At 38.1% G+C, this 24635-nt stretch overlaps 1 protein-coding gene across 1 annotated transcript; it reads left to right on the forward strand.

The window, feature by feature from the left end:
* The first annotated feature begins 16186 nt into the window (after positions 1 to 16186).
* Positions 16187 to 23828, forward strand: LOC149409817 (vitellogenin-like). Its single transcript, XM_089649080.1, has 10 exons — positions 16187 to 16238; positions 16712 to 16834; positions 17522 to 18195; positions 18308 to 18714; positions 18798 to 20054; positions 20132 to 20345; positions 20436 to 21465; positions 21555 to 22496; positions 22590 to 23575; positions 23685 to 23828. Exons 1-10 carry the CDS (start codon positions 16187 to 16189, stop codon positions 23826 to 23828), a joined length of 5829 nt encoding a protein of 1942 aa, XP_089505206.1.
* The last annotated feature ends 807 nt before the right edge of the window (positions 23829 to 24635 follow it).

Here is a 24635-nt window from a genome sequence, read left to right on the forward strand (position 1 = left end):
ATCATACTTTTAGTAAAGATACAGGGGTTAAAATTCTTCACCGTAGTAATAAAGGCAAAAAATTAGATAATTTAGAAGCACTTGAAATCAGAAAAGCCATCAATAATAACTCCAGTATAATAAATAACCAAATTAATCTGTCTTATAGTCCTATTCTTGACATATTTCCAGTTAACCGCTCTGTTCTTCCTGGAATTCCCGTAATTACCCCTTCCACTTTGTCGACATCTCTCTCAAACACTTAACATTTTTGTATTTATGTGTCAATATTTTGTGTAGTAGATTAGTTTTAAATATTCTCCTGACGAAGGAAGGGATCTTCCGAAACCGGTAGAGTGAAAATAAAACTATCGTGGTCAAAAACAAATTTATGTGTTTTTATTATAAATTATGATGAGCCACAAAGTGAATGCTTTTTACAATTATTATTTCTGTTCTATAGATTTGGGAATTTTAGAACACTAATTTTTTGGTAACAAATTATTATAAGCAATAATTATTAGCCTGAACCACAAATATAACTTTAAAAAAATCGTCTTAGAAAAAATAAATTCCGCCGTCAGGAATTGAACCCGCACCTTCTAATTTCCAGTCAGGTGCACGGAACCACTGTGCTACGTGGACTTATATTTAACAGCCAAATACCGCTAAGCCACTGACCGGCCAACAAAAGGTGGGGATTTGATTCCTTCTTCAAATTTTTTTCTATTTTTATTTTGTGTTTCATTCTTATAATGATTGCTTATAATAATTTTTTATCATTTGTGCTTTGCATAAAAACCTTGTCTTGTAAACATAAGTTTAGCTTGAATAAAAAATAAACAATTTTGATTGCCCCTCTCTAAACAAATATCCTCTCTTTGCGTTCAATATTTTTATATTTTTATTGCGTGTGTCGATTTGTGATACTTATATCAGAAAAACTACATTTTTAGTATTTTATTTTGCAACTATCTGACGTTTACCCGGCGTTACTCGACTTTTATCTACTTTCTATAAATATAATATACATGTATAAACCTTAAAATATAATATACATGAATTATTGTATAAACCTTAAAATTTACTATTGATACATCTTTCGTTTTTCTTACTTATATTTATAATATTTTAATAATTACTTTGTTTTATAAATTAACTAGAATTCCATCACTTATAACACAATAATTTATGACCAATTAACGTTGTATATTTACTGTTAAATATACAAATATTTAATAATAAAAAGAAATTCTCTCAATGTTAGTGAAATCCTGTCAAAATCCGTTGGATAGTTTAGAAGAACTAAGCGCACAAACAGACAGACAAACGCGGGATAGTGACTTTGTTTTATAATATTTAGAGATAACCCCCACAACTACAGGGTTTTCCAATAAGAGGTGTTATTTTGAATAGCCCGCTATTTTGGTAGATGTTACTTTTGAAGATGTTATTTTTTGACATTTGACAAGTAGAAACTACGCCATTAATAAAAATGGAACGATACACGCTTCAACGACGCATTGCATGCAAATCATCTTGAGTGATGAAGCCCATTTCCACCTCGGTGGCTTCGTCAACAAGCAAAATTGTCGCATCTGGGGCTCGGAAAACCCAAGAGTTATTGTTAAAACGCCTCTCTATTCTCAACGTGTGACTTTTTGGTGCGGTTTATGGTCCGGCGGAGTCATTGGACCTTACTTTTTCGAAAATGAGGCTGGAGCAACAGTTACGGTGAATGGATTGCGCTATCGAGAGATGATTAATGATTTTTTATGGCCGGAATTGGATGGTATTGATCTGGACAGTGTTTACTTTCAACAAGATGGCGCTACGTGCCACATAAGCAACGAAACCATTGATCTTTTACGGGAAAAGTTTCTTTGAATATCAAAATAACACCTCTTATTGGAAAACCCTGTAGTAGAGTACAGCAGCAACTAAGAACCACAAATTCATGTAAAATCTCTACGAAAACATCAGTAGGATCTATCTGAAATAGAATGTAATGCAATTTTTTTCTGCACAATCTGCTCTCTGACACTTCATTTAGAGAACTTCTTCTTATGAGAAGTGAATTGCAAAATATCATTAGCCTTAGGAGTTAAATAAAAAAAAACATTGGACGCTTTGACTATCCTTTACTGCTTCATATGTTGAGATGGATTTTAATAGTAAAATTATTTATTTGAGAAATTGCAAACTTGTACTAAAAATTATCTATGAATAATGCTATTTATATTTAAATCTGAACATTTTGACCTTCTACTAAATTTGCTTGGTAAGTAAAATCAGGTCGTTGATTTCTTCTCACTCTCGATATTTTCTCTATCTTACATGTGTCCAATTCGTAAACAAATTTCATTATGCACGTTATTTTACTAAAGTGAAAAATAAGTGAGTATGAATTGGTTGGGATTTATTTTAAAAACAGTAAAAGATTTAACTTATACAATCATTTAAGATTCTGCTTACTGTCTTAGTAAGAAGTGTTTACTTCAAATGCAATCCTATAACTTTATCACCATAATTAAATCACATCGATTTAAAATTGAAAGAGTTCCACGGTTCGTTAATAATTATTTAAAACTATCCGTCGAATGTTAATAAAGGACACATTTTCACAGAATTTGAACGATTCATCAAATTTAAAAGTTGATTTTCAAGTTCTGCGAAAGTTCTATTCAAGTTCTGTTATTATTTGAAATTGTGTGAAACAAGCCGTCCTTAATGAAATTACTGGATATGAGAGGAGCGAATTTAAGTTAAATAAAGCGAAACTTAACCCTAAATCACTATTGTGATTAATCTTTGTTACGAATTGGTGTACATTATGAATACCAAATATATGATTTAGATATATCGAAGGTTTCGCTTGAGTAGAATACAAACAAATAAAAAATTACTTAATAAAAAATATAAATGAAAACTACTAAAAAAATATATTTTTTAAATAGAAATGTATGAACGCGTAAAGAAAAAAAACTTTAAAAAGGTACAGTATTATAGCTAAGATTATCTGTGACAGTTTCACTTGGTTAATTTTTTTGCTTTCTTATAAAATTATTTACGAAATAAATAAAAACCAGTTTTGTGCTTGAAATCGAACGTTTCTAGACTCCGTTTGTCAAGTGATTTTAATGCCTATTACCTACAATATAAGGAATACCACGAATATACACATTTTTGGCTTGTAGCTTCCTCTAAACCAAACCAAATCATGTATATTTTTGATCAAAAGGTATAGCAACGCAGACATGTGATACTTTCCAGTTACTTCGGTGGGAGTACTGCGGGGTTTTTTCGAGGTTTTTTCACGGCGAACCCTCCGATATGAAAATATCTGGAGTCGGTGAATTATTTTCCCATTTGATTGTTTTGTTTTTATTATGATTATATAATGCACTTGCATAATGTAGATTGACTAGAAGATCATTTGTGGAAAAGTGTGTGGAAGGGTTTAGTTTTCCTGCGGGGAAGGTTTAACCCGAACATAAAGTCGGAAAAAATATATTATTCCCAGTGAGTTTAAAAAACCCATTTAGGGAAAAACAACATTAATAAAATAAAATAAACTTATTTTTACATAAGAAAATGAATTTGCAAGGGAGTTCAATGAACCGTATACATAGATTTTAAATCAGACTAGACAGACTTAACACAGTCAAATGGAAAATATTTCATAAATATATTTAAAGAAATAAACACAGAAGTTCTTTTGGAGTTCCAAAGAATGAATATGTCACTCATTAATAAAACTGCCGAGGAAATAGATTTTAAGAGCTTTTGCCATTGTTTTTTTGTTTGTTGCTGGAAGTTTTAGGTTACTAGGTAATGTGTTGTATTGCTTTATTGTTGTATTGTATTGTTGTACTGGTGAATGTTGGAAATAAAGACTGACTTAGTGTTAGTGTGCGAGGAGTGTTGAATTATTTGTAGATTGGCAATTGTTACGTTATATTTTGGCAGAATCGTAAAAGAAAGTATTTGTGTCTTTGATTTTATATATGTTTGAAATGTGTATCCCATGGTAGGTAGTATATATTCCTAACGACTCTATTTTGAATATAATAAATACAATAGGTCCCAGTACAGTTCCCTGTGGGATGCTTAAATGCGTGGTCTGTGAATCGCTCAGAAAGCCATTTAACGAATTGCTCTAAATGAAATAGATAATATTTAATAAACGTTAAAGCACTACTATTTATACCAATTTTAGCTAGTTTGGAGATAAGTCGATAAATATTCAAATTCATTTTTTTTATACAAAGATTTATATATTTAGATGTAAACTTTACAATTGTGGTTAAATTTTCTCTAAAGCCATTTTGATGTGCATTCAATATATTATTTAAATAACTGTTTTTTTACAATTTTTTCAAGTAGTTTGGCTATATTTGAGGTGAAAGAAATTAATAAATATTTAGTGCTTAGTTGGGGTCACCAGATTTAAATATTGGAGTAAAATATAGACGAATTGTAGAACTCTCTAAGCAGCAAGCAAAAAGTTGCTGCTGTCGTTTAGTAAACTTCACTATTTAAAATATTCTAATCACTCTGTTCATTTATCAGCTTGCTATAAATAATATGCCCGGGCCTAGGGCTCCAACGTTAGGGGCGGCTAGGGACTTATCTTAACAATTATTTTCTAGGACCCCTTTGAAGTGGGCCCCACTTTGGAGTGGACATAATCACAGAACCGGTGCCAAAATAGTTCTCATTGAAGACACAGAACTTTGAAATAATATTCTGACCAAAACGTAAACATTGAAAAAGCAGGGTTTTCTAAATTTTATTTATTTATAGAATACATGATAGTACAATAATACATTTTCTTACATGTGATACATTAAATCACCACACTAGGCGACTGCCTGTCTCGTGGCGACCAATGGTATATAGTTAGTATGTGAGGTCTAGTGTTAACATATGAATTAAATATTTATACATGTTTAAAGTATGAAAGATTATATTAGAATGAATTATAATGGAAATAGAAAATATAAAAATGTTAAAGTAGAAAGCAGAAGACAAAAAAAAAGGAAAACAAAAAGAATAAAGAAGAAATAAAAATAAAAGAAAAACAAAAAAATTAAAATTTAGAAGTCTAAGACATGCTATTATGCAGGAAAAGATCAAATACATAACTCTCTTTTCTGGTTGTGTAAGTGTACATGCATGTATGAGCGCGTAAATACGCGTGTACACGCATACATCCACACACACACTTATTCATATTTATAGATGCATACATATTCATACAAAGATATACAAATATATATGTATACATACATACATACACATATATATATATATATATATATATATATATATATATATTTATCCCCTCTCGTACTATGTTGATCTCGCGCGACGGTACGCCAGGTATATGTTGATCCGTTTGCATTTGTTGATCCACCCCGGATATGTTGATCCACTACCCAAGCTGGCATACATATGTAAATCCCTACAGATCAACTTGTGTCATCGAGATTTTGCTGTAAGCCACGCCCATTTTTCGGTCGCATATACATTTTACACGATTTATTTTGTTGATCTATATATTGCTGACAAACTTGACCGCTTGCATGTGTTGTAACTTGTAACCGCCAATTTCGCGCGCGTTGTGGTACTTTTTAGATTCCGTTAGAACATCCATATTCTATGAAAATGACTCTGTACTTAAAGAGGATAGACTGCCTCACGCGTATTTATATTGAAATGGAACTTTCAAAAACGTCAAATCCATGCTTAAAAAATCTTTTGAACTTGATTAAACAAAAATGTAATTTTAATGCATCATTTACTACGTTTCGTGACTTAGCAGGGGTGCCCGGGTTCATGGGGTGAGATTTGTCTAAGTCATTTTATAAGAGAAATTTTGAACATTGATTGAATAAAATTTTATTTTAATGTATCTTTTACCATCTCTCCCGACGTAAGTTTCTTGTAATGATTAAGTTGAAACAAAGCGTAATATCCATAATATGTGCCTATTAAAATTGCGGTGATTAGATTGGTGAGAATTTAATTTTTCAAATTTTAAATTGAAATTGCTGAAAAATTTATTCCAATTTGTTTTTTACTAAACATGGCTAAAGTCATTTCAAGCACCGATTCCAACCAACGATGTTTTAGTATATGTTCGTCAATCAACAGGAGCCATAATGTCTGTACATCAGAGCCCTCGAAAATTATTACAATTATGTGTACCGCCGCCCCGGGAGCCATTTATTAGATAACCAATACACCTACCATTAGTCACCGCCAACGATTTAGCGAGATGGTTGTTTATTTTTTGTATTTTTTTACATCGTCTCCACACAGGAAGCCCTAAGGAAAATCGTAACTCTCAAGGCCTATGTCATCTTTGTGAATGCTGTGTTGGGGGTATTTTGAAAGAAAGGAAGGTCAGTGAGTTCTGGGAAGGAAATAGGTATGGATGGGTGGGTAGTATTCTGGAGGTCAGTGTGTTCGAGTGATAAACATAAGATTCCAACTCTCCTACTGCGTTGCAAGGCGATGCGTTGAAAGAGAATTAATCGATCCGGCCCACCACGCATTTGGCAGGCAAGCGCATCCGCCGTCAAGAACCGAACAAACCTCACCCCATAAACCCGGGCACTCCTGCTAAGTCACCAAACATATCAAACTACTTGAGGTGGCTCTCGACTAGCAATCCGTAGGTCGCGGGTTCAAATAAATTTTATTAAAATTAATTTGCGCTATTTTACAATTAGTGTTTGGTTATATCTGAATAGCCAGGTACTCTCCCACCTTCCTCCTCGTCATCTCCTTTGAGGTCACCTTTGAGGATGCCATAGTCTCACTGGCTCCAGACGGAAGTTTTTGTAAGTCTCCATATTCAAATTCGGCGGTACGATTTTTTTATGTGACACCTCTCACTAGAGCGCCCCTGTCTTTACACGTTAAATACATAGAAACTATGTCGCCAACCGGTTGGGCAGCGTTATGAGGCGGGTTAAGGTAGGGGCTGTAGGAATGAATTTATTAATGCTGGTCTTAAAGAGGCGCGAATTATATGGACGAGGAAAAACAGATGCTGATAGCTCGTTCCACATGCGAGCCGACTTACGGTAAAACCAGTCGGAGAAACGACCCGTTCATACATAGATAACATCAACTTTACTGTGAACCTGTGTTCCGCTCGTGTCCGTCGAGTATAACGCACGTGCACGGTGCACCGGGGATCAATGCTGCTAGCTTCTTTTAACAGGCTCTTATAAAATACCTGTAGAATAGACACAGCATACGCACATTTCGTCATACATGATTTTACTGCACATATGCCTCAGGGATTTCATTCTACAGTATTCTGTCTACTTTCAGCCTTCTTCTGCCAATTCCATGCCTCATTTCCATATATTAGGGTAGGTACCAGCACTACATTGTGGACTGCTAGCTTCGCTTCTTTGAACAGTTTTTAGTTAGCTCTAACCGCGTCCAATCATCCATTAATTACCCATTATAACCAAGAACCCGGCCTCCCCTACTAAGTCACGAAGCGTAATCAGGAGAGATGGTAAAAGATACAAGTTCAAAATTTTCTACATAACATTATTCCTTTTGCCGCCATTTTGGATTTTTATGGTCGAAAGGTATCCCTCAACCAGTTTCTTTCGATCCGGCCCGCCACGCAGTAGATGGGCAAACGCATCCGCCGCCAGGACTTAGACAAACCTCACCCTATGAACCCGTGTACCCCTGCTAAGTTATGATTTTTTTATGGATTTGTTTTTGCGAAATTTTCGTTTCAATCTAAATACGCATACATTTCTTATAAACAATTCAAGAAACACACGTCATTTTGATTTGAAACGGTACCATCTCACAGTCATTTCATGCGATATTCGACTCTAGAGACTAATACTTTGAGTTCAATATCACAAAAGATTACGGAATCACATAAAACCTTGTGATGAACAGTCCACCGATTGCCCCTTGATTGGTTCATTTAGTAAAACCATATATAGGGACACAGATCAACTTTGTCTAATAACTTCTTACCTGGATCAACATACTACGGGAATAGATCAATATATATGAGATCAACAAAATCTTTTGAACTTGATTAAACAAAAATGTAACTTTAATGCATCATTTACTACGTTTCGTGACTTAGCAGGGGTGCCCGGGTTCATGGGGTGAGATTTGTCTAAGTCATTTTATAAGAGAAATTTTGAACATTGATTGAATAAAATTTTATTTTAATGTATCTTTTATCATTTCTCCCGACGTAAGTTTCTTGTAATGATTAAGTTGAAACAAAGCGTAATATCCATAAAATGTGCCTATTAAAATTGCGGCGATTAGATTGGCGAGAATTAAATTTTTCAAATTTTAAATTATGATTGCTAAAAAATTGATTCTAATTTGTTTATTAATAAACATGGCTAAAGTCATTTCAAGCTACGATTCCAACCAACGATGTTTTAGTATATGTTCGTCAATCAACAGGAGCCATAATGTCTGTACATCAGAGCCCTCGAGAACTATTACAATTATGTGTACCGCCGCCCCGGGAACCATTTATTAGATAACCAACATCCCTACCATAGGTCACCGCCAACGTTTAGCGAGATTGTTGTTTATTTCTTATATTTTTACATCATATCCACACAGGAGGCCCTGAGGAAAATCGTAACCCTCAGGGCCTATGTCATCTTTGTGAATGCTGTGCTGGGGGAATTTTGAAAGAAACGAAGGAGAGTGAGTTCTGGGAAGTAAATAGGTTTGATGGGTGGGTAGTAATCTGGGGTTCAGTGTGTTCGAGTGATATACATAAGAATCTAACTCTCCTACTGCGTTGCAAGGCGATGCGTTGAAAGAGGACTAATCGATCCGGCCCACCACGCAGTTATTAGGCAGGCGCATCCGCCGCCAAGCCCCTCACATACCTCACCCCATAAACTCGGGCACTCCTGATAAGTCACCAAACATATCAAACAACTTGGGGAGACCTATGGCAGAAGTGTGGGTTATCAAATAAATGGTTCCCGGGGCGGCGGTACCCATACCCTCCTCCCAAATTGTGATAAACTTCTACTTTCAAATGTAAAACATAATTTAAAACGTACCTAAATGACGGCCTCCGTTATCGAGGGGTAAGGCTATCGACTAGCAATCCGAAGGTCGCGGGCTCAAATAAATTTTACTAAAATAAATTTGTACTATTTTACAATTAGTGTTTGGCAACCAGATCTGAATAGCCAGGTACTCTCCCAACTTTCTCCCCGTCATCTCCTTCGAGGTTCACAATATCTTCAGTCTCACAACAACCCCAATTGGGGATGCCATAGTCTCACTGGCTCCAGACGGTAGCAGTTGGGACTCTGGTGCGATATTGCACCAGATATACCATCAACTTATTTTACCGTCCATATGCCTCAGGGATCTCATTTCTACAGTATTCAGTCTACTTTCAGCCTTCTTCTGCCAGTTCCATGCTTCACTTCCGTATATTAGGGTAGGTACCAGCACTCCATTGTGGACTGCTAGCTTCGCTTCTTTGGACAGTTTTTTGTTAGCTCCAACCTCGTCCAATCATCCATTAATTACCCATTATAACCAAGAACCCGGCCACCCCTACTAAGTCACGAAGCGTAATCAGGAGAGATGGTAATAGATGCAAGTTCAAAATTTCCCATATAACATTATGCTTTTTGCCGCCATTTTGGATTTTGATGGTCAAAAGGTATCCCTCAACCAGTCTCTTTCGATCCGGCCCGCCACGCAGTAGGTATTTTTTATTGATTTGATTTTTGCGAAAGTTTCGTTTCAATCTGAATACGCATACATTTCTTATAAACAATTCAAGCAACATATATTAGGGTAGGTACCAGCACTCCATTGTGGACTGCTAGCTTCGCTTCTTTGGACAGTTTTTAGTTAGCTCCAACCGCGTCCAATCATCCATTAATTACCCATTATAACCAAGAACCCGGCCTCCCCTACTAAGTCACGAAGCGTAATCAGGAGAGATGGTAAAAGATACAGGTTCAAAATTTCTTACATAACATTATGGTATCCCTCAACCAGTTTATTTCGATCCGGCCCGCCACGCAGTAGATGGGAAAACGCAATCGCCGCCAGGACCTAGACAAACCTCACCCTATGAACCCGTGTACCCCTGCTAAGTTAGATTTTTTTATGGATTTGTTTTTGCGAAATTTTCGTTTCGATCTAAATACGCATACATTTCTTATAAACAATTCAAGCAACACACGTCATTTTGATTTGAAACGGTACCATTTCACAGTCATTTCATGCGATATTCGACTCTAGAGACTAATACTTTGAGTTCAATATCACAAAAGATTACGGAATCACATAAAACCTTGTGATGAACAGTCCACCGATTGCCCCTTGATTGGTTCATTTAGTAAAACCATATATAGGAACACAGATCAACTTTGTCTAATAACTTCTTACCTGGATCAACATACAACGGGAATAGATCAATATATATGAGATCAACATAAGTATGCCAATTTGGGTAGATCAACATACTACGGGAATAGATCAATATATATGAGATCAACATAAGTATGCCAATTTGGGTAGATCAACATAAATTATGCATCCGATTTCCATACAAATTTTGAAAATTTTACTAACAGTATATCAAATGGTTTTTCTGGCAAACTGGCAACATTGATAATTATTGTACCACTGTTGTCAATTCATTCAGATGTATTCCATAATAGCCAAGTTATATGGTGTTAAAGGTGGATCAACTTAGTCTAACAACTTCTTACTGGATCAACATAATACGGGAAGAGGACAATATATATATATATATATATATATATATATATATATATATGTATGCATACATACATACACACATATACACATGCCTACTTGTACATAGTTGTTTATTCACTATATCACTCATTTTTTATGACAAAAATTGTTTTCTTATTTTTTTGTATGGTGATAATATTGAGCAATACAATATGAAATAAGACATTTTTTAAGGTTATTATGATAGAAGCAGAGGAATCTAGTTCGGAGTGGAAGAATTTATATTGAGTACACATATAATTATTATTGCTATGACTCATATAAAAAGTTGCCAGGAAAGTAGTGATAATTAGATTATATACTTGATTCTCAAAAGATATTAAAAGACTTGACATTGGAATAAGGATGGTAGTAATTGTGTGTGTTTCAGAATGGTTTAGCTGTTAGATAAGATATTTAATACATATTTTAGTTGTTTTTATGATAGAGCTAGGAGAGCAATAATTAGAATAGTTAGTATATTGATGGAAATATTTAAAGTAAATATACTTCAATTTCTTTTTGTTAAAAGTTACAAAAAAAAAAAAAATGTTTGTGATAAGTAGAGCACTAGTGATGTTATATATACTAATTACAACATAAGTAAGCTGGATGAAAATATGTTTTATATTGGTTAGATATAGTTTTTCTGTAAGAATGGGATTACATAATATAAACTCACTAATTGTGTTAAAAATGGATGAGCTTGATAGATTAAAGAAAAATACATTATATCTCATGTAGGGTATCCTGGTGGTGGTGTGATTCATAAAACAAAAACAAAAAACAATCGATTTAAATAATAATAATACTAAGAAGAAGGAGAGTACACTATTTTGAGAATGTGTTAGTTTGTCGAAATTCGTGGTATGGCTCATGGAAGAATCAGAGAAAAAAGTTATGTTTACAGAATTAACAATATTAAAATATATATAAACAATATACTGAATAATAGTAAGGTAAATATTTTTGTTTTAGTTGGACCTAGTTTGGTGAGGAAAATAATTTATCATCGAGGATGCAACTAAATTAACAAGCGAAACATACCACAATGCGAATGAAAAGATGCATATGATTTTGCAATAAGATTTTTTATGAGTTTTAAATGCTATTGGAATGTCTTTATGTATTTTCGCAATAGATGAGATATATATATGTGTTCGAAAGCAATGTAATATAATATTAGAAGACATACTAATAACCATTAGGGAAAGTAAGAATACACATTGAGTATAATAGAATATCGGGTAGAAGCATTTTATAATACAATCATGAATGTCTGGTATAATGGAGTGATATAGCAGCATAGTAGTTTGTATCGTCAGTCACAGTAATTGACGTTTAACACGGTCCAGATCAGCAATATTATTTATAGAAATTATCTTGGAAGTATCCGTTTGTCTCAAAAGAATGCGCCCTCCGGTGGACCAAGAGTGTTTGTAATTATTGTCTCTGGCAAAATTTTTTGTTTGAGATAGCAAACATTACATTAGTTACATTTTTTTATCTTTTCCGAGGTTGGAGCCCTCGAATAAATTTACGTATTATTTAGAAAACCCTGCTTTTTCAATGTTTACGTTTTGGTCAGAATATTATTTCAAAGTCCTGTGTCTTCAATGAGAACCATAGACATATGAATATTAGTAGACCTGCCCTAAGTGATTAAAAGCGTATTATCCCCACTCCCCATACCGGTTCCATTGAGCCGGCTGGGCTCGCATATGGCCTCAAGTGAAATTTGAAAACGTGACGTCATCATTCTTGTGCGAACTATGGTCGAGGCATCATCGGTTCATTTTACGAAATAACACGGCAAAATGTTGACTTGTGATATGAAAACTTGTAAAAATAGATGTGAAAAAGAGAATAAACCCAATTGTCGTATTACATTCCATAAGTAAGCATTATTTTACTTTATTTTAAGCTTATTCACACCGTATTATATGGATCAGTTTTAGAAACATATACTATCACATCACAATGTAGCGATTCTCAAGTGTGCTCATCGTTGTTTACTGGGGTAAGTAAATTATGAGACATTTGTAAAAGTGTCTTAACTAAATACTCTGAAACTAACTACGACTCTGAAAATAGAAGCTGCCTTACTTTGCCGAATTTGGACTTCGCAAATTAGTTCATAACGTGGCGAGTAATTTGCGCTCCCATGTAGAAATGTCTATTCATTCAAAAGCAGATTTTACTTTTAAGAACTAAATGGTTATATTATAATGCGAGATGCCTATTTACTGTCAGATTGATTTATTGACGAATCACAGTCAACTTCACTCCCTTCGTTCTTCAACAGTTGATTTTACCCCTCGCCATTATCTTCTCGTCTATTAATTCCTATGTCTGTGATGAGAACTATTTTGGCACCGGTTCTGTGATTATGTCCACTCCAAAGTGGGGCCCACTTCAAAGGGGTCCTAGAAAATAATTGTTGAGATAAGTCCCTAGCCGCCCCTGACGTTGGAGCCCTAGGCCCGGACCTCTCGTGTCTCCAGCGGAAGTCCGGTCTTTAGCGCAATGGGATAACAATTGGAACAAATTAAAGATTGTAAAAATAAGACATCCCAGACATCTCAACAATCAGTGAGGCTGTCCATCGTTTCACTGCAATGGTGTAATTTTTATTTTTTTATTTTTATTTTATTTGGAAAACCAACAGTTATAATTATTACAAGGTATGGTGTAGTAAGTGTTAATTATTTAACCAATAATAAATTTTCACTTAGGTATTTTAATTATTTAGTAAATATATATAATATTATGTAAGAAAAAAAGTTACATTGGCCTATAGGGATGGGATGGGGAAGGGAGGGGTATGGGATGGATCTAGTCTGTGTAATGTGTAGCATGTACGTATGTGTATTAATAAAAAAATAATAATGATAATATAATTATTTTTTTTTTTTTTCATAGGAAGCAATTACTTTGTGGTTAGACATTATATTATAAAATAAAACACAAACACTTTGTATTTAACCACGAATTTATTATTTCATATATCGACCGGTTTCACTTCGACCAAGCTTCTTCAGGATATAATAATAACTAAATGACAGAGTTATGGCTTATATATAAGAGTGACAGAGGGAGAAAGAACAAAATTAGAGGGAGACAAAATATTTGACATAGGTAAAATGGATAATCAATTAGTGGGAGGGAGACAACAATACAATAATCAATTACTGGGGGGGAAACATCAATACACATCATAATCCCAAGTAAATGAACAAACAACAGTTAACTGTAATCTATGAGATATTAAAAAAAAAATTTTTTGTTGTATTTTACATTAACTAAAGGACAATATTTAGATATATGATAATATTAATAATGAATCACGCTACAACACATATATACTATCATGGGTTAGGATGGATTGCGGGAAATAAGTTAAAAATAGGACTATAGGGTGTATTTTTTTGATTTGATAAGTTAATTTGGTTATTAAGTAAGTATTAAGTTTATTAATTATTATTATTATTAAATTTCCCCCCCAGTAATTGATTATTGTATTGTTGTCTTATCCATTTTACCTATGTCAAATATTTTGTCTCCCTCTAATTTTGTTCTTTCTCCCTCTGTCACTCTTATATTATATAAGCCATACTCTGTCTTAGCATTTAGTTATTATTATATCCTGAAGAAGCTTGGTCGAAGTGAAACCGGTCGATATATGAAATAATAAATTCGTGGTTAAATACAAAGTGTTTGTGTTTTATTTTATAATATAATTATTTATTGATTTTAGGTTTGAAATTGTGGGGTGCTGAGTTAAATAAGTCTAATTCACTGTATGAAGTATTAAACTTGTATGAAGCACGGTGAATAAAAGCATTTTGTTTTGAGTTCATGTTACATTGAGGGATGTTTAATGTGTGATATTGTCTGGTTTGTCTGATAGGTACTCTTAATTGAATTCTTTCTAGTAATTCCGGGCAATCTACCACAGAGGTGGCAATTTTATGTAAAAATAGTACGTCTGCGGAGTTTCTACGACTTTCCAGTGACGAAATCCTGAAAAACGCTGCTGACTCCTCGTGACTCAGATGAGGACGATAGGCCCGAAAATCAAGGTATCGTAGAAAACGATATTGCACTTTCTCAATCCTTTCTATGTGTGACTTATACCTGGGATTCCAGACTTGAGAGGTGTACTTCAGAGAACTGCGTATTATTAAGTACTCGTATTAAGTCGGAAACAATAGGAATAAACCGACAGGCATACAGGAAGGCGGGTTTGGTGGTAACCATTTATTGAATAACCAACACCTCTGCTATAGGTCACCCCAAGTGGTTCACTATGTTTGGTGATTTAGGATAGGTGCTCGTATAAATCGTGTGAGGTGTGTTCAGGATGCGCTTGTCCTCCAGCTGCGTGGCGTGCCAGATCAGGAGAGGCTGCTTTGGGAAGACCCTTTGACCTGGTCTTGACCTTTGGTCTCTTTACGCCTCGCCTTGCGCTGCAGCGGGAGGGATATATTCATATGTCTGTCACTCCTCGACATACTGATCCCTACATTCCTACCCAATCCTCATACCTTTTACCTTCCCTGAAAATCCCTCCTTCCTTTCCTTAAAAAAATGCCCTCCACACAGCATCCCAAAAATAACACCAGCTGCATGTTTTGATTTATAAAAGAAAAAAAACATCTCAAATTGTGTTTTATTTTATTTTGCACATTTCAGTCACAAATACAGTGTTTTCCAATAAGAGGTGTTATTTTGAATAGCCCGCTATTTCGGTAGATGTTAATTTTGAAGGTGTCATTTTTTGACATTTGACAAGTAGAAACTACGCTAATAAAAATGGGAACGATACACGCTTCAACAACGCATTGAAATTATTAAAATTCACTTGAGTGAATCAAATGCAAATCATCTTGAGTGATGAGGCCCATTTCCTCATCGGTGGCTTCGTCAACAAGCAAAATTGTCGTGTATTTAAATTTTTTAGGATAATTAAAAAAAAAATGCCAAATTAAAAAAGAAAATCATTAACGATAAATCTTTCGGAAGAAGGGCGTTTTGATCTTTAGAACAGTTTTTATAATAAGTCTGATTTTTTTTTGGCGCGTAAAAAGATTTATTATCAAAAAAATTTCAATTATTTCAAAGGAAAAAATGTGTTCAACTCGTAGTATTTAATTAAAGCAACTAAAGTATTTTCAAACGATCAAATTTTCAAACCCAAAACACTTGAATTCATTCGTAGTGCTTCGCCTTAGGTAGTATCATTATTTATGATAACGAATTATATTTGATCGTAATATAGACCAACAGTGGAAAAGTGGAAAAATGCTGACACCACTGTGCTTGGGTATATAAGACTACCCAAGAGCTCAAATCTTTAGACGGTCCTGTCAAGCGAACTGGCAAGGTCTTCTCTTGCAAGATGAAGTTCCTCATCTTCTTTTTCCTCATCTTCTACTTTGTCTTCTTGTTTGGTAAGAACTTTCATTGCCCTACATGGTTTCATAAAATTGCATCCTAATTTATAAGGTGGATTCTTTCAAATTAATTTTCTTTAAAATCTTCATTTGGCTGTGATACTTATATATTTTACTTAATTTATTTTATGTCAATCATATATGTCTGGTTAATTTTGTTTCGTTCCAAACTAAATCCTCATTCCTAATGCTTTAATGGACCACTTAACTCTGATCGCTAGGGACATCAAACTTTGAAGTACAGCTGTATAAAAATATGCCCATAAGCTTGCTACAGTTACTCTCTGCAGGGCCGGCCCTGAGCTAAATGGCGCCTGGCGACAATAAAAATATCAAGTGCGCTATGTTAGGTATTATCAGCGCCTTAGCAAGTCGGCGCTAGGAGCAGGCAGCGCCAATTGTGCCAGCACAGGGCCGGCCCTGACTCGTTGAGAGATGTAAGACAACTAATTGTTTTAAACCTGTTTCAGTGTCGCCTGGTTTGGGGCACGATCAGCAAGACAACGACTCCAGCCAACAACACCAGGGTAATAACAAATGGAATAACGGCAAAGAGAACCATGACTCCAACCAGCAAAACAAATGGTCCAATGGTAAGTTGATAAATCCAGCCAACACTTTAAACGGGAATTCTCTTCACACCAAAAAATCACTTATTATTAATTATTTACATGTAGAAACACTTCAGACACAAGAATACAAAGTTTTTATAATTTTCAAAAATCATTTATTAAAGTTATAATGACTTTAAAAACAGGCGCGAACGAAATATTTCAATGCAGCTAAAAACGCCCGGTGATTGATCAAGCGTTCAAGGGCGAACGATGACGTCACTGTTGACCGGCCCGAGTAGATCCTGCAAACCGATGGCACGGGCAGCGGCAAAGGTGTGACGTAGCACTTGTGACGTAGCGGTCAAAATGGCGCATGACCGTTTTCAGAGCCGAAATAGCACGCAATTTTTAAAACAACTACAAAAAATTGAAAATGCATTTAAAAAAAAGAAAAAATAGAGGCACATAATAAAATAATTATCTTTATTGAAGTAAATTATTTACAATATGCACGAGAATTCCCTATAACCAACAGTAACCCTTAAGTAATGCTCATTATTTTCTTCAGTCTTTAATCTATAAAAACCCTAGAGCCCTTTACAGGGTCGCTCATCGATTAAGACAACTAGAGACTCGTGAGGGATAAACGAGGTATTACAATTATTCGCAATGCCACAATGTTCTCAATATTTTAACATAAAGCTGACTCTGCTGATGTTTGTTTAGAATGGCGTTACGGTTACGCGTACACCTACGACTTGGATTCGCGCACCCTGACCTCCATAGGCCAGGAATGGGCCGGAGTACACCTCGAGGGAAGCCTAACCTTCATCGCTCTGGACTTCAAGCTTTACGGAAAGCTGAGAGATGTCAAGTTCAGCAGGGTGCATCAACATCTCCCGGAAGGACCTGAGGCTCCCCTTCCCCAAACACAGCCACAGTCCTACCCCGAGCTGGAGCAGCCCTTCGTCGCGCACATGCGCGGTGGCTTGGTCCATCGTCTGGAAGTACCCAGAGGAATGTCCTTGCAGGCAGAGAATTTGATCAAGGGTATCCTGAGCGCCTTACAGGTAGACACCAGCGGCCATCACCTCACCGAATCCAAATCTGCTTTCCTGGATAAAAACAGCGGAAATGGCGTCTTCAACAACATGGAAGTTGATGTAACCGGAAAGTGCAAGACCCTCTACACCGTCAATCCTCTTCGCCTGGATGAGCTCCAGCGCAAACCTTACCTCGCCCCCTTGGCCGATGTCTCTCAACAGAAGCCTGGCCAGCTCTTGGAGATCACCAAGTCCAGGGACCATGCTGACTGCGACCGGAGAGTGGCATATCACTTCGGAGTCTCCGAGAGTGCCAAGTGGGAACACAACCCTCACAGCAACGAAAACTTCATGGATGTGAGTGCTTTCACCTCTTTTGCAATCATATTTCTATATATATACTGTCCTCATCACACATTCATTCAACTTACAAAGACCCGTTAAATGAACGAAGTTGTTTTGATTGCAGCGCGCCACATTCACTCGGCTCATAGTCGACCAGGGCAATAACACCATTTACTCCTCTTACTACACCACTAAGGTGTCTGCCAGCCCCGTCCTGCACAGGAAAGACCAGGTCGAGGTCGTCAGCAGCGTCAACATGACCCTCGCGGAGATCGCACCCTTGCCAAGAAACCGAGCCGAGGAGCAAAAACCTTCCCAAGCTCGTTTCTCCAACATGCTCTACAGGCTTTCCAGCCCCAAGGCTCAGCAAGAAAACAAGGATTACTCATCATCTAGCTCTAGCAGCTCTTCCAGCAGCAGCAGTGAAGAGAGCCATGCTCAAAAACAGCAAAACAAACAGAAGCAACAACAGAGGAAACAGCAAGAGAATCAACAGCAGCAGCGCCAAGCTGCTCATTCCAGACAACGCAGGTAAGCAGCTTACTCGAAACAATTATGTTGATACTGTTATTATTTTGAACGAATTTAAAAAATACATGCCTATTTTACTTCAGATCGGCTATTCCTGACAGACGTGCTGAACAGAATCATTACCAAGAAGAACGGCAGCACTCTGGAAATAATAACCAACAACAAGGATATACTCGTACCTTCAAAAATAAGTATAAAAGGAATGAGTCATCTGGTTCCTCTTCTTCCGAATCCGGTTCTTCTTCTTCCAATCCTTCCTCTTCATCCAGCTCTGAGAGCTCAGACAAGTGGCAAGATTCCCCCAATATGGATGATAGGCCCATTCACTCCGGTTTTGTCAACCCAGATCTGCACCAACAAGATCAAAATTCTCTGGTCGAGCAAATCGTCAAGATGACAGAAGAGATCGCCAACGCTATTGACAACGATCAAAATCTTCCCAAAGCAGATATCTTGGAAAAATGGAACATCGTTGTTGAAGCTGTTAGAGAACTGGACTACAAATACTTGGAACAGGCCACCAACCAAATTCAGAAGGCTGGAAAGAATAAGAAGAACTGGAATCTTTTCCGTGACGCCGTTGCCCAGGCTGGTAGCCAGCCTGCGTACAAACAGATCAAGTCCTGGGTTCAGTCCAAGAAGATCCAGGGAGAAGAAGCTGCTCAGGTGATCTCTCACCTTCCGAACACCCTGCACTACCCGACAAAGGAACTTCTCGAAGACTTCTTCAAGTTCGCCATCAGCGACCAGGTCAAACAACAGAGAAACCTGTACGTGACTGCCCTCCTTGCATCCACCAAATTCATTCGCGTGGCCCAGGTTGACAACTCCACAGTACACCGTTACTACCCCGTGCACACGTACGGCCGCTTGGCAAATAAGAACTTTGAGATTGTGACTGAAACTGTCCTCCCCTATCTAGAGAAGGAACTGCGTGAAGCTGTTCAGAAGAAAGACTACAAAAATGCCCAAGTCTATGTCAAGGCCATCGGCAACGTGGGACATCCAGCGATCGTCCAAGCTTTTGCCCCCTACCTCCAAGCGCAAGTGCAAGCGCAGACTTTCCTGCGTACACAGATGGTCATGAACTTTAACAACCTTGCCCGATTGTACCCCGAGTCCAGCCGCCTCACCTTATTCAACATCTACCAGAACCAAGGCGAAAACTACGAAGTGCGTGTAGCTGCCGTGACTGAGCTCATGAGTTCCAAGCCGACCCAAGTCATGCTCCAACGCATGGCCCAGAACACCCACACTGACTCCAGCTACCAGGTCCGTTCCGCCGTACAGTCCGCTATCCTGAGCGCAGCTAGCGCATACCAGCGAGAGCACAGCGTAATGTAAGTCACCAACTCACCATTACGTATTTGTTATAGTATTTGATACACTTGTACTGAACTCGTGCATTATTTTACAGCGCCAAGTACGCTCAAGCTGCTTCCATGATGCTGAGCGAGAGAGAATACGACATCCAGTACTCCAAGCTGAAGTTATCCGAGTACGACAACGAGGAGATGAACGTTGGATACGCCAGTAAATACTGCCAGATTGGATCACTCGACAGTTATTATCCCAAGAATATCAAATTCTCATTCCAAGGGAAACGCGGATCTTCTATGAAGCCAACTAAGGTAAAATGACTGACGATCTACCTAACACAGTTTTCCGATTTGATATCTGGATAAACACTAATGAAAACAAATTTGTGCTAACTTTTTTAGGTGCACGCCGCCGTCTCCAGCGTCAAGCAGTGGATGGAAGCTATCGCGCAATGGCTCAATAAGTACCAAAAGCAACATGGACAGAAACAGGGACAGCAACAGGGACAACAACGCCAGTCAGGAAGGAACGGCAACAATGGAAACGTTGAACAGATCGCTCAAATGCTGAAGATCAAGGGCTACAAGCAGGAGCCCCTACAAGCCCATTTGTTGTTGGAACTTTTCAGTCAACAGCGATTCTTCTCTTTTGGTGCCGAGTCCATCAACCAATTCTCAGACATGATTGGATCATCTGGTTCCCTCCAGAGGGGAGTCAACTACTCCTACACAAAAGTGTTGAGTAAGGAAGATACCATCATCATGTTCCCCATGGCTATGGGAGTTCCATTCTACCTGAAGTACAGAACCCCCGCCATCCTCAGTGTAGAGGGACAGATCAAAGCTCATCTCACCTCTCACGATTCCTTCACCGTCAATGTCACCACTGACGTAGACTTTCTTTATTCCTCCAACGTAGATGGAAGAATCGGTTTCCTCAACACTCTCGGCAAGCAGCTTGAATACGTTGTATCTGGTGTCGTTCAGAAAATGCAAGTCAAGATTCCCATGAATGCCTCCGTCGGAATCGACGCCCAAGGCAAGGTCGACATTGATATGAACATCCGCACTGAATCCGAAAAGGACGTCGATATCTTCCACTACAGCTCCTGGCCTTATACCTCAATCCACCCCAAGAAAGGCAAGAAGCCCGTGGCTCAAGAGCAGAACACAAAGGTCAGCCAGAAGAATAAGAAACCCACTTTCATCTATAAAACATACGGACTAGAAGAACTAGGGTTCGCCATCAAGGTTGAAGCCAAAACCGACGAGAAACCCGGCACAGACCAGTTCTATCGTTTAGCCCTCTCCAACCCCGTGGCCGCCGCTGCCTTCCTGCTGTCCAGCAATGACATCAAACTGTACACCTACAACCTCAAGTACTCCCCCAGGGAATCCGAGGCTTCTGAGATAAGCTTCTCTGCAGCCTACAGTAAGCAGCTTTTAAAGTTTCTGATATTCAGTAGTATTTCTTTAAAGTTACTATTTATGAAAATAATACTTTTATTACTAAAATTACAGATTCTTCGGTAAGCTTCAAGCCCAAAGAAGAGTGGCAAGTGGGAACCAGCGTCGGAGACCTCTGGCAGAGCCCCAGCAAGGAAGCTACTCAGATGATCAAGCAGGTCAGGAAGGGAGGTGAAGAGAGGAGGAACTACATGCTCCAGATGGCCGCTGCCGGTATCAACAGCGCCGAAGCGCATATGCTGGACTTCGAATTGAGATCCCAAAAGGGAAAGAAAAACGCTCGCTACGTAGCTACCGCCGCCTGGGCTAAGAGCCTAGTTGTCACTAAGGCACAAGGAGCCTTCTACTTCTACAAGAAGAACGCTCAGAACAAGGAGTTTGAAGCTGCCACTACCGCATCTGCCGACTTCTCCATCGCCCCCATCATTAACTTCCAGAAGGCTCTCGAATTCCAACCCTTCACCAAGATGCAATTCGCTATTAAGTACGGAAAGGACGCCAATTCCGGCGCATCCATCGACATCCAGGGTAAGATGGACCAGACACAAGATCGTAAGGATTACGTCCGAAACCTTCCAGTGGCCAAGCACTGTCTGGCTCAGATGAAGGAAGGAAACCAGCTGCTCTCCGCCTGCCGTAACGCCACCGGCAGTGCTAACTCCATGGACCGTTTGGTACTGATCGCCCACTACCAGAATGTCGGAAACGAGGTGCAGAACACCACCTATGGCATCTACAAGACCGTTCGTCAGTTGGCCAGCGACCACGTTGAGGAAGATTGGGTCAGCTACTCCGGAAAGGACAAGCAGATTGAGTTCCAGATGAGACTCAGCCCGAACCTGAGAAGAATGAATGCTTCTCTGAGCACTCCCAAAGTATACCTTGGCCTGATCGATATTCCAGTGAACTCTTATGCACAGAGCCTCTTGGGTGTACACCCTACCTTCGGCTTCTTCCGCGGTGTGAACAAACAGGCATTCGGCAACCAAGGATTCGGTGAGTGCGCAGGCTTCATTCTCTGAATACTTTTGTTATGTAAGTATACCTTTATCATATCATTAATGAATAATATGTAATGTATCTTTCCAGCTACTTGCTCCGTGGAAAACGACAAGATCGAGACCTTCTCCAACAAGAGCTTGGACTACTCTATCGACAGCTGCTGGCATACACTCATGCAGAACGGTTCAAGCAATACCGAAAATGGAATCCAATCTTCCCCAAAACAAACTTCCGTCGTTATGAGGTCTCCCGAGAAGAACAAGAAGGAAGTTCGCATCTACTACAGGGCTCATAGCGATGAAGACATCGAGATCACTCTCGGCTCCTCCCCCAACAAGATTTCCGTGAGGCGCGGGTCCAAGCAGCCCTACGACTACTCTGTATCTAATCAATACGTGTCCGACCTGTATGGAGAGCAATACAGGAGCCGCCTAGTTCGCGCCTACAACACTCCCAGCGGAGAGCTCCTCGTCATCTTTGGAAACAACGAGCTGATCACACTCTACGATGGCCAGCGCCTCAGTGTATCAGGATCCGAATCCTACAAGAACTCGACCAGTGGAATCTGCGGCACTATGTCCGGAGAGAGATCGGACATGGTAGCTCCTGGCGACTGCTATTACCAGAGCGAAACTGACTTTGTTTCTTCGTGGATGTGGAATCAAGAGCAGAGTTGCAGCGGACCGTCCAGGGATCTGCAGCGCCAGGCTCGCAAGGCCGCTTGCATTCCCTCCATATTCTTGCCCTCGCGTATCTACGTCAGCCCGGAAAACAACAGGTTCAACAAAGATCACTCCTCATCTTCCAGCAGCTCTTCCTCTTCCTCCAGCAGCTCCAGCAGTTCTAGTTCTAGCTCCAGCAGTTCCAGCTCCAGTTCCAGCTCCAGCGAGGAGGACAAGGACCAGCAGTACTCCGGACAGAGGCAGACCAAAACCTACGGAGGCAAGCAGCAGGGATGCACGCTACAGCGCCAAGTGCAGTACTACAAGCAGAACGGACAGATCTGTATCTCCCAGAGGCCCCTGCCCGCCTGTAACAGGTCTTGCAAACCCGATCAGTACATGCAGCTGCCGGTGAGATCAATTTACCTTCTGACTGTATTATAGATGGCCTGCTCTTATACCTCTTATGCACCATTAATGTCCGATTAACTTTTTAACTCATTTTATTGTCTTCTTCCAGACCAAGGTGATTTGCAAGTCAGCGAAGGACCAGCAGCAGAATCAGTACAAGGACCAGATTGAGAAGGGACAGAACCCTCAGGCGGAAGGCTCCTCCAACAACGAGGTCATCTTCAAAGTGCCCGTCTCCTGCGGAAGCAACTAAGGAACTAAGACAACAACGTCATTACTAACAACAAGGAAGAATGTAGACTGTAACTGTCTTATAGTATGACTTATATTCTATACATCATACTTGCCACAAAAGGACAAATACGCTTAATAGATTTCTTAGAATATTTGAACCGTTCTAACAACGACCATGGCTATACCCTTTGATTTTGAGTTCGCAAAGTAAATTATTTGTTCTGTCGAGCAAGAATTTTCTTTAAATTATTTTTATAAATATATCCATCATCAATTTAAAATATTTATGTATTATACTGTATTGTGTCGTATTACATTACATTAATATCCAGTAGAAAAAAAACGTTGTATTATATAATATAATATTTTTTATGAATGTGTGTTAACATTAAATCTTTTTTAAATGTATAATATTATTGTACCTGTGATGGCTGTTTTCAAATATATATATCGTGTGGTAGTGTATTATAAATAATTTAATATGTTTTAAATATTTATTAAAAGAGCAATATTCAGAAAAAACCTTTGAATTTCTTATATTTGATGATATCAAGAACACGGTAAATAATTACTAATATATTATATAATACTAAACAATTACATCAACAAATTTACATAGAATAATCCTGGGTTCTCACTATTATTCTGTGATCCATTTCTATTTCATAGAAAGATAGATGAAGCTTGTCAAATAGGTGATAAAGCTCTCGACTAGTGAGACAGAAGTCACGGTTTTAAATCCCGGCGTGCGCTGTTTTAAGAACAGAGTATATGAAAAAATATTAGTAAAACATGTAATGTAATAGTAGAACAATACTTAATATAA

Source organism: Hesperophylax consimilis, chromosome 29, assembly GCF_061612785.1.
Source record: "Hesperophylax consimilis isolate HC1 chromosome 29, BYU_Hcon_1.0, whole genome shotgun sequence".
In the NCBI taxonomy this organism is placed as follows: domain Eukaryota; kingdom Metazoa; phylum Arthropoda; class Insecta; order Trichoptera; family Limnephilidae; genus Hesperophylax; species Hesperophylax consimilis.